General features: G+C 36.9%; 1 protein-coding gene across 2 annotated transcripts in view; it reads right to left on the minus strand.

Moving 5' to 3' along the window:
• The window catches only part of OSBPL10 (oxysterol binding protein like 10), a 98,259-nt gene that overhangs the window by 53,042 nt on the left and 32,982 nt on the right, over positions 1 to 12,235 (minus strand). For both annotated transcript variants that reach the window (XM_048950644.1, XM_048950645.1), the window contains exon 4: positions 6,366 to 6,551. In XM_048950644.1, the coding sequence (XP_048806601.1) occupies positions 6,366 to 6,551 (186 nt within the window). The remainder of the gene's footprint in view (positions 1 to 6,365; positions 6,552 to 12,235) is intronic.

The raw sequence follows: 12,235 nt of genomic DNA on the forward strand, positions 1-12,235 counted from the left end.
CCTACCTGTTAGATTAACCATATCCTATTAACAGCTACTTACTTAGACTTAACATTTGCTATTAAAGATAACTCAAGAGGAGCAGAACACAAGGATCTTGAGGCAAAAACAGAGAAGAGTAAAAGCAAGTAGCAGCTGCAAAGGTTGGTGGTGTTTTGTTGAGGATTCTTTTCACCCACTGGAAGTTGCTTCCAGTGATCAAGAACCAAAAATTAAGAAGCAAAAGGAAGAAGCCTGCAATTTCAAGTAAATCTTGGACAGCAACTGGCTGCCATCCAGCCAAGCAAGAAGTGCATTTTTGAATTTTAAACCACAGAACATAGCATTGAGAACACAGATTCTGACAAGCTTCTGGTGGAAAATTAGATTGTTTCATTTCACTATACAGATTAGTTCAAAATCTGCGAGGAAAGTTACTTTTAATGATTGTGTTACTCACAAGTGCATGTTATCCTATGAGCTCTTCTGAACAGCAGTTTCTCCTACATTAAATAAGGATCAGTTAATAGTTACAGCAGAAAACTGGAAAGCATATTTTGATTACTGGCAAGTAAGGCACATTTGTGACTGTTAAGCATTCAAAAGGAAACCTAAAATGTTGCTGCTAGTCATTAAGTCAACATCAGCAGTCACAGAAATGTTCTGTTACTTCATCACTGTACAGCATACTATTGACAAAAGCTATTGTTGGTAACTTAAGCTGCATTGCTCTAGAAGATAAATTATACATTTCAGAGGTAGATTTTTATGCAAGGTGATTCTCTGAGAACACATCACTAATAATTTTGGATTTTAAAAGAAAACAAACATTCTATTTCACCTCAGAATATACAGAAACACCTCTGGTGATACAGAGTTGCCCAATACTCCATACAGGTAATTCTTATAGAGATTTCCAATGTATCTATAATGGGTTTAAGTGGCAAGGGCACAGAAGCTGCCCCATGTCAGATATGAGCCAGCTCCCCCAAAAGAGACACCCTGCAAACACCCAGGTCAGTGCAGAATGAGGGCAGGAAGTGCTCTAAGCACTGAGCAGAACTTCCCTGCAGCCCAGGAGTGGCCAACAGAGGAGCAGACTTCCCCCCTGCAGCCCATGGGCACCACACAGAGCAGGTCTCCATGTGCAGCCATGGAGGAGGCCGTGGTGCAGCAGGGGGTGAGGCCTGAAAACTTTCTCCTGGAGGTCATTTACTTAAGTACTTTCTGTAATTAACATTTGAAAATTGACTAGCCACCTAACACTACATTGTCATCACTGAGAACACTCGAAAATATCTTCTACTTCATTTAATAAAAATTGAATTTTAAGTAGGTTAACAAAACAGCCCATGTATCTTGGAAGCAGTTACTGCTGTTATAAGCACAGCTATCAAAATTAAGCACACCTTATCTCATTAAGGACTTGCTGTGAACATCACTGCTGCACCAGCTAGCCAGAAATGTGCACTGAAAGGAAGGCTGCTAACAACCAACCGTGACAAGACATCCTCACATCTCAAAAAAAGGTTTACAGAACCATGTTTTCTTCAAAGCTTCATTTCCAAACTGTCAACTCTGAAACAACTGCAGTATCAGCGCAAGAGAACAGCCTGGTAGGTTTTCAAAATGTAGATAAGCATATGATAGGGTACAACCCTTTTTCACACAGAACAGGTGAATTCTGCTTTATATTCAACATTAATTGAGAATTTTGAAGGTGTGAGGATGATGAAGACTGACTTTCCCCTCAAATTTCACTTCTAAAGCTCCTTCACAAGCTTTTGGTTTAGTTAAAATTTAATGAAATGCTCTAAAAACTGAAAACAGTGATCTTAGCTTCTCCAAAATTGCTTTAGAAAACAAATGCTGCAGCAGCCTCCAAATGTAGCTATCATACACGTAATATCCTTAATTTATAAAATTGCCATTTAAGTGATTGAAAATGATCATCTTTCCACATACTCAATTACTACTAAACTACTGGCTGAGAAAAATTTAATAAAAAGAAGCCATGTTTGCATCATTAATATTTTTCAGATTAGGAACAACAACAAAATTTAACAAATAACAAATGACATTCACTCTTGACATTACTCACACGGGCAAATGGTGTAATTTAGCAGAACATTTGCTCTATGATTCCCATAGCAACCTTAACTCTCCCTGCTTGTGTATTTGGAGACCAAGATGACGCTGCGTTTGATTTCACATTCAAGCAAAAGTTAAGAACAAGGTGTAGTTTAGAAAGGTGCAGCTCGTATGCGTTGAACTACAAAGACGAGGTGAAGATTTGCATAATAAAAGTATTCCACTCTTGCCTACACAACTTCATAGCTGTTGTTTTATAGTACTGTAATTTTTATAAGCACAAGCACATTTACTACTTAGCCTGATACCCACAGAGATTTAAGCATCCCATTTATTCCCTAAGGAGACTTTTTTTTTTTTATTAAGTTAAGCAACACTAACTTGTGGTAGAACCAATAGCCTTAGGAGATGACACATCTACAAACAAATCAAACAGTCTCCAAAGAAACTGCCCTGCAAGACATCAAATAATTGTATCTGTTACTACATGGTCTAATTTAACTTTCTGTCTACAACAGTATGGATAGTAATTAATCACACCAACACTGTTGGACAGCTAGGAAGAAAGTGCAGCATGCTTGCACTTCTCATACTGTATGAGGAACACAAATTTCTAGAGGAAGCAAATAACTTACCAGTCAGTTGCGTAATTCCTGCAGGGATCAAAAGGTAATGATATATATAATAATAATAATAATAATAATATATGGCCATGGAGAGGCAAGAAGCAGCAGGACTGTAATCTTGCCAAAAACAGTCCTCACCAAAGTCAGGGACTGTCCACCTGTGATGTGTATCGCCTTGGTGGAGGCCTCATGAAATCCAGATCTCACTACATGTGCTCAGAACACATGCCAATGATAAGTCCATTATACAGTATCATAGCTTGTTAAACACACCATATTCCAGAGGGATCCAAAATTTTCTTTTCACTCCTCAAAACGATGGAAAATAACTATTTCTCTAGATTTCTTCTGGCTAACCCTATTTAATTTCTCCAATGGTCTGTAAATTATTAACGTACATTGTTACAAAACATTCACTTCAACAACAGCAGTAACCCTGGCAGAGGCTAGATTCTAATCACTTATTCTTAGCCAAAACAAACACCATTCCAAGATAAAGTGTGCCACTATTACTTAGTTCCATGGCAGCTAAAATTTAATAAGGAACGTGATGCAGCCACTTGGCTTTATGTTCCAGCTAATTTTAACCACCTATAGGAAAGAATTCTGCAGGTATAGCTCTTATCACAAACTGCAAAGAGGATAACGATACGTATAGTTTAAAAAACAGAATGTGATGTCAAGACTACACACATTTTGATTACTATAAAATAGTCAAAATCACTCCTTTAGTGGTAAGTTATGGCCAAACAGAGAGGTCAGATCTGCATATATACATATGCAGAACTAGATATACATATATACACACATACATACACATCAGTTCTTCCAGGTCAATACATGATGAATTTCACTTCTGATGAAGTATTTCAAAATCAGTACGGACTGGACAATCAAGATCAAGTTAATTAAAAATCTCATTTAAGAGAATAGTAGAATTTAAATTAAAAAATACACCATACTGAAAACCAATGGTCCTTAGCTTCTTTTTAACTCAGCACTACGGAAAAGTATTAAGTTTTATGGCAGTCAAAAGCTCCACGTTACTGCTTAGTTTTACACTTAAATCACTTTTTAAAAGTTTTGGTAATTTTTGATTTTGAAAAGTTCTGATTTCAGAACAGAACCACTTCACTGCATGAGTCATTTTGGGTACCTACACGGGCACTTATACAACTGTTATAAAATTTTGCACAACAGTTTTGTTCTAATTACTCCTCTTTGGTATAGTTTATTTTATGCTTCAATTCTCTATTTTGTCAAAAAAAATTAAGTCAGCCAGAACAAGCAATAGCAGAAAACAATCTGTTGTTAATTTTAACTATAAAGGAAAAAGAACAAGCAAGTATCACCAAATATCAGTGCAAAATGTCAGTCATTCGTTCTATCTGCTACACAGAGATGCACTTCACTGTTTGCAAATAACTTTATCATATCAGAATAAATTGGTCCAGTATTGAGCAACAATTTCAACTTTCCAAGGATATTACACAAGGCAATGAAGACTGTACATCCCAAGTGAAGGATGAGCTTTCTGCTGCATTCCTGTTTTTCATAGGTCTCACAGCATTACCATAACATTGTTTAAAATATTTCCCTCCTCTAAAAAAAAGGAAAAAGGCTTCTTCTCATTTTCCAGAAGCACATCAGCTCCTTCCATTGATTCAACTACTGCATTTTACAAGACGTAATATGCTAATATAGTCCTCTTTATAGCACATTAAGGAGAAAAAAAAAAAAAAGGCTTATTTGGATGTCGAAGTTTCAATTACTTCATCAGGGAGGGAACATTAACACACAGATCTGTAAACCTCTTGCAGACTTGTCTTCACTGTAACCATACCAACGTCCAAATAAAAAGCAAAGATTCAGCTGTTGACTCTCTTTCCGCACTTTTACATCCCACCTTTCCTCTTTTCACATAAAAAAGGACCAGATTTAAGGGCAGTTTTGTGAATGCCTCTGCCCACATCTCTTAATTCATTAAAAAATCCTTATAAAAACTTTCTATATTTATCTTAATTTTCTCTCCTTGAAAAATACTCATTTCTTTGAACTTTCAAACATATGTTCTGTGTCTATTTTTTTTCTTTTTATTGTTGCTCTTGAAACTTTTCTCACAGGATTTGATGCTCTACCTGAGCTGTGACTCACATAAAATATAGTAAAGTTATTATCTATAATTACAAAATAAAATCCTGTCATATTTACCTTTAAGCAATGACATCACACTGCAATATTCTATAAACAAATGAGTCAGCATTCACCAGCATTTACTGCAGAGATAGTATCGTGACATTTTTTCTGTTTAACATAAGCTAGTATTCATTTCCTTCCCAAATACAGTCTTTCAGATTTGTTGATTTTGTCCCTTTCCAAATTATTATGAACAGTACACATTAAATCTCTCCTTTTCAATTCCTTTCAGTCTCAGTCAGTTTTATTCAATGAATCTGCTACAGCTCCCACTGTTTATTCTATTAATTGAAGTAATGTACTCTCTGGATTCAGCCTATAAGAGCAAATACATTTAGTAAGGTAGAAACAACTTGAGGAGATGACAAAGACAGGGTATTCTAATGAAAAACAAATAGATGTGTTTTCTCTCTAATATAAAGTCAATACCAGTGACAATCAGTGGCAGGGAATATCAGACAATCAGAACAAGTATTGTTAATACAGTACTGAATACAAGGGAAATTCTCACTTTTACTGTTAGCAGAAGAAAAGCATTCTTCATCAGAATGTGTAATCCAAGTCCTCACTATTACAGCATACAAAGACAATTTATTCAAATTCTTACTTTAAAAGTCCTCAATTCATAAAACATTCCAGGAGACAAAACTTAAAAGTAGATTCTTCAGATTGTAACTTAAAGGATGAAGGCAGATATTTTAAACTAACGTGATAAAAGATTGCTTTAAAGTTAGGCTGCCAACAGTTTCTTTGGTAGAAAAGGTGGGAAAGGGACTTACAAAGGCACTATTAGAGAACAGCAAGAAGTTCAGACAAAACAAAAATAACAAGGGCTGAAAGATGAAAGTGAGCTCTGTGAATGTCTGCCACATTAAGCTTTATCTCTGTACTATTTTTGCTGCCTAGAAGACAGACTTTAATCAGTATAGGAGTTACAGTTTTTAAACTGTGGTAGACACACATAGAAATAAACATTTTTTCTTTGTTTGTTTGGGTTTTTTTATTTGTTTCCTAAGAACACATCATTCTTCCATCGCAGGCCAACAACAGCAGAATGTCAACGAAGTGAAGACCACGGCCGTATAGAGACAAACTGCTGATGGGGGGCAGCTGCTCCTTCTTTCACATTCCTTCATCAGAATAATTCTTTTCCAGTTACACTTAGTTCTTTTATGGACTTTTTTCCAATTGAAAAGGTTTTGCTGCATGCAGCTTAAAAGAGATGTTCCTCCAGCACTGAAGCACCACTGCAAAGTCTGGGTGCTACTTCACCTTTTAATGTATGTGCACAAAGAATAAAAAGCCTGCACACACCAGACTTCAAGCTGAACCAGAACTAAAGAGAGGCTTTTGCTCAGCAAAGGGATCAAAACAAAACAGTTATAGAGAGTAGGAAACAAAGAGAAGTATTGACTTGTCAGACTAGACTGTTTACTCCAAAGCAATGCAAGAAGTCTTATCAGATTCTCTTACCTCTCTAACTTCATGGAGTTGGCCAGAACGCTGGCTCTTAGCTCTTCGAGCAGCTGCAGGTGATTTGTGATGTGTGATGGTAACAACAGTTGGCCCACTTTGATTCATATGTTTCTGGCCACTAGGAGAATTAACTGTCCCAGGTGGCAGCAGAGATGAGCTTCTACTTCGGGAAGATGAAATGCTCTAAAACAAGCAACAGAATGTTGATGTTAACAATCTTTACGTAAATCATTAATCTGCAGTTCAGGCTATAGATCTGCAGTGTTCTGCCTTCCTCACATATTTGGACCTGGAAATCTAACAGCTCAGAATTGACTTATTTCTTTTGAAGCATCTGCATTGCTCAGCACAGATCTTCTCAGAAATATTGTGGCCACTGCCTTTCTAGAATCATCTGAACTTGGCCTCCTCAAAAATCTCCACAAAATCATAAGTGAGAACACACTGTTAGACTCCTACAAGCACACTTTTTAGGAAAGATTAGGAAGGATTCTGAAGACTGAATAATAACATTTGTCAACACAGTCATTTTTAATGAAGATGTTGACCCATAATTCAAACTATTTAGTGTGAATAGCAAGGAAGACATCTTATAATAATGCTTTTACCTGATAAACTTTTGAAACAATATAGTGCTGAAATTTTACCATGAAAAGAGCTGCAATTTTGGCAAAGCCAACACACAATCCGTTCAACTAAATATGACCTATCCAAAGTATAGTTTAAATTGTTAACAGGTGTTGGAATGAGCTTAGGATAAACAGAAAATATTTAAAATTTAAAAGACTAGAAACAAGTTTCCAATAGTGTTTGCAGCATGAATGCTCCTTACATACAGCCTATAAAATTCATCTAAACATTCAAGTACTTTCTTCATTCTTATCATTAATCAGTGTTGCTACCTCTGTTTGTTTTCTGTTGCCAAGCGCAGATATGCACTAGACCACTCTGACATATCATATATGGGTACAATATAAAAAAGCTTTTCTATTTAAACTGTTCATTGCATCTGTAAGGTTAAAATTGAAACAGAATAACTACTACCTCATAAAACAGAAGCCAATTCAGAGCATGACATTTACTACCACTTGTAGAAAGTGAGGTAAATACACAGTGCAGTGAGTGAAAAAACATTTCATATCTCCTACCAGCTCTGCACAAGCAATGACAGCAGCCTTTAATATTTCTGAGTTACTGTGAATGTGGGAAACTATTCCTAGAGTCTGTTGGCAAGTACACAGAACTATTACTTGAGTACAGTCTTTCTCCCTGTACGTTAACAAGTTACTCACAAGCACTGCAATTCTGTAGTTATTGAAAGAAGACAAAATACAGGGTAGACAAGTGTCAGCTAGCACTGGAATTAAAGTCATGCATTACCACTACAGTGACTGTAGATGATGAGGCAGATTATCTGGCTCAGACAAGATGAAAGAGTTAACAACGTTACATGTTCCCCCTGCCACCCACTCTCAAATACAGAGCATAAGGGTGGAATTTATCATAAAGGAAACTGAGTTTCACCATTTCTTAAAATTCATCTTTCATATGACATAGCATTGTTTAGAAACAACCACAACTTAAAATAACTGAGAAAAAGGTATTTCAGAAAAGGAGTTGAGTAAAACTGGATGTGACTGAATTTTCTTTCTAAGTAGAAGTCTCACAGAAAAGAGTTACCCCTAGCATGATAGCAGAACATATTTACTCATTTTCTTTCCTAAATTGACTAGCATGAGAATACTTTCACTTCACTCTTCAGTATAAGAGAAGCACATCCTTCAGTTTAATAAAAGTTATTTTTAGAATTAAATCTTCTGAGAATCACTGATGTTCTAGCATCATGCTATCACAATATGAAAAAAAAATCCATGACTGCTACCTTCATATAGCTACACTGATCACAAAACATAGATAAGCAGCAGCAATTTAAAACAGTGAGCCCAGCCATTAGTTTCACTTGAAGGAAGGCAATACTCTATGAGAAGTTTAGTTTTATTATGTTTTTTTTGTTTTCTTTGGGGGAAAAATAAATTATAGATCTGCAAATAACAAAAGAAATATAAAAGAAATAAGGAAAAATCCATGCAATATCTCTGTTTAAACACAGAATCAAAAGGAATGACAGAGAATGAGCTTTCAGAAAAAACAGCAGTCAAAATAATCCCATTTAACTTGCACAGTTTGAGAGACATTCATAAATTGACTTGTACGTATTTCACACAATTATTTTATTTTGCTTCAAGACGTTGTTGCAAACCACCATGAACTGCTTGCAGCTGGGCCATGGATCAAAACAGACTGAAAGTGCTCCCAGAGCCTTTGAATGCAGCTGACACCACACGTTCTCTCTGACAGCGTCCCCACACACAACACAGCTTTCACCAAATGTACTTCTGGAAGTCAAAGACTTGATAGGGCACCATTAGCACAAAAGCTGCAGCTAGCCCACCATACAAATCTTCTCACATCTAATCTTGGAATTACTCTTTAGAAGATGTCCATAACATACAGAACCCAGATGAACTCTACACGAGGACCACTGGCTACTCAGAAAGTTCACCCTAAGCACATCCCAAAGATAGACAGAAAACCTCAGCTTGCAAGTAATCTTTCTTCTGTTCCGTGCTTTAATTCATGAGATTGGTGCAAAACCTGAACAATGACCAAAATGAGACAGAACTGCAAGGAACTGATACTAGTAAGCGTGAAGCACTTAAAGATGCAAAATGCAGATGAGTGTTTGCAGTAGGCAGTTTCTACAATCACTCAAGAAAGCCTTTTGAAGTGGAACAGCACTCCCCAGAAGCTGGAAGCAGCAGACCTGCCCCAGGCATCTGTACCAGCAGCAGAACACTGTGCATACATAACCCAAGGACATAGGGCTGGTAACCAACTTCTGCCAGATTCTTCCTGCAACTTCCAGGAGAGACCTTTCCTGGAATGACACACTCACCCCTTCCTGTACTTTCTAATTTTGCAACATGTTGTCAACACTTACATCCCAGCCAAGTACTTGACTCTTCTTTTGCAGAACTTCTTCAAACAAAAAACTGGGAATGAAAAGCATCTTTTGCATTTAGACACACAGCTGTGCAAAAATCAACTTTAGTGTTGCTGTTAAAAATGTTAAAATCAATGTGATTTTTTTATTCTTTTTTAAACAGCCAAAAGCCATCTAATTACACAACATACTGCAACAGTGATTTTCCCAAATTCACTCTCCCAGGAAATCAAACTGACAGAACTTTACTCCTAATCTCCTGCTCTCTCCTCTATTACCATAGATGTTTTTCTTTGGTGCCGCTGCCTTCTGGCTTGCAAGTAGAAAAAAAATAATAATAATGAAAAGAGAGACAAAAGGAAAATATAAGTTCTTCAATAATCAGTAATGCATGGTGCTAGTAATGAGCCAGGAAACCCACAAGCTGAAGCATCTGAAAGGGATTACAAATACCCTTTCCTGAGGCTACACTTTACCATGGCTCCAACACTCTGCCTGCTAGTAAAAAGAACCCAATCAAAGAAAAATACAGAAGATAATAAAAGGTTATTTGTACTCACATTCATCCTTGTTTTATGACCTAAAACTCTCTAAAGTATGCCTAGCTAATACAGTCCTGGGTTAAGCTCCTTATTTTGACTGTCCATCTCCAGGAGAAAAAAAGCAATATACTGAATGCTTCAATTTGGATATGAAAAATCTCAACAATTAAATAATGTAACCATAGAACAGCAAGTTCCAGCTATACTAATGTTTCAACTACACTAATGTTTCATGACTCATTTTCCCTAGAGATTACTCTTTCTCCTCACAGAGAAGAGTTTTTCACCATTTACCAGAAGCAAACAGTTTTGTTTATTTTCAAAAGCAAATGCAATGTTCCAGAGATCAATAAACTAATTTTTGAAGTGAACTGTCATATCTGTTTATGGATGATAATCATCATCTGCTTCAGAGGCACTGTGCCACAGATGTTTTCTGCAGAATAATAAATACTGAAACGACATTCCTCTACTCCTCCATATACATATCCAGCACAGCACAAATCCCTGTGTACAGCTTTAAAGCAGTGAAAAGTCACACAGTCAGAAAGTAATTACAACTGAGACACCACCATTCAGTATTTTAATTCCTATCTATTTCTTTCTCTAATGCATCCTAAGTAAGCAAATACTGAAGAAGAATATGCACAGATCTGTTTAAATTACATTCTGATCATTCAGAAATATTAAAATGCAAATGACAAACTACATAAAATCCAAATTCTAGCATTGAAAAGGGATTAGCTTATGGAATCCTCTGCATATTTGTGTAGAGCTCTATCTACAGCACTAACTTTTCTAACAGATTATTACCATGCTTTATCATCTTTACGTAAGGCGATACATTCGTCTGCTTTTAAGCAAGAGACTAACGTTTATTTGCTCATAAAAATATTTTATTTGTCAAGAATCATTTCAGCATGTTTATGTTCAGCCTTGAATTTTTTTTCTCCAAGACTTCCTTCAAAGATTTTGAAACCAGCGATGTGAGCAACTCTATCTTCATGCAAGTTCTGACGGGAAGTGAAAAACACATATCTACAGCCAAGCAATGCATCCTTCTCAGCCTCACTACAAGGATTATTTCCAAAGCATGTTTTAATTAGAAGCACGATGCTTTATTACAGTTCTCCAGATTAAGAAGAGAGAAGTGGAAAAGCATACCAGGCAAAAGGAAAGGCAAAAAGAAATCTGAGAGAACTGAAGAAGAACCTGCAAAGATCTGACAGTCATTCTTACAACTATAGAGGAAGTAGTACACATCTGCCTCAATTATTTCAGGCAAGTACTGACTTCTTTTCCAGATTTCCAGTAATTTCCAGAAATTACTATGGGTGCTGTTCCTAAATTACAAATAAATCACTGCAGCTGTCCCAGGTGGAGCAGTTTTAGTTTTGATCTTCATTCTTTACTCTCTCTCCATAAAATGATGCCCACTGACTCCAATGACAACAATGTCAGAGAGTTAAACCAGAGGAGAGACAGAAAAGTAAACAAAATTTTCTGCTAATTTAGTTCACCAAACAGCCTTTCCAAAGGGCCAGATGATGGTTGCAACAGGCACGAGGAACACTGATTGAGAGGAAGGAGAGACAGAAAATCTCTCAGAGACAAGCAGTCATCAGGTTGGCTCAGTTTTAAATACATAACCTGAAACTAAACCAGAAGAAGGTTAGTTTCTAGCCAGGTTCATTTTGACCACTCTCAATTCAGGAGGAGGAAGACAGCAGGGCTTTACCATATGATAAGCAGCGTCATGTCTCCTGCTTGCCTTTTATCAGCGCTCACCTGATTCCTCAATGAGCCAGTTTCTTATGCCCAAGCTCCCATAGGTGTGAAACACAGCAGAATCTGTACAAAAGGTGGCAGCAAAAGGAAGGGAACTAGATTGCTGTGTGCAGCTGCAGAGAACTGGAAGATGGGATGAGGTGAAACAAGAAACTGCACCACTCAATTTTCAGCAGCTCACTGCTCAGCTCTGAGCTGAGTGTTGGAACAAGGAGTCTAGTCCTTTGTTCTTCCACAAACCTAAGCAGAGAGTTTTCACCACAATGCAAGGCACAAGCTGCTTCACAAGATAAAGGCTTTTGTTCCTTGCCACGCTGCTGATACACGCTGGGAGAAACAAGGGTTATATATGCCAATCCAACAACTGATACATATGCTAAAATTACAAGAGTTGTATAAAAGGCATTCTGTGTATTCAGTAATGGTTTTACAGCCACCATCATCAAACATTCGAGAAAAAGGGATAAGAAATTGAAAATTGATCAAGCTTTGGACAATTCTCAGAAGTTACCAGAAAAAATCATGCATGGGCC

The sequence above is a fragment of the Lagopus muta genome, chromosome 7 (assembly GCF_023343835.1).
Source record: "Lagopus muta isolate bLagMut1 chromosome 7, bLagMut1 primary, whole genome shotgun sequence".
NCBI classification, from domain to species: domain Eukaryota; kingdom Metazoa; phylum Chordata; class Aves; order Galliformes; family Phasianidae; genus Lagopus; species Lagopus muta.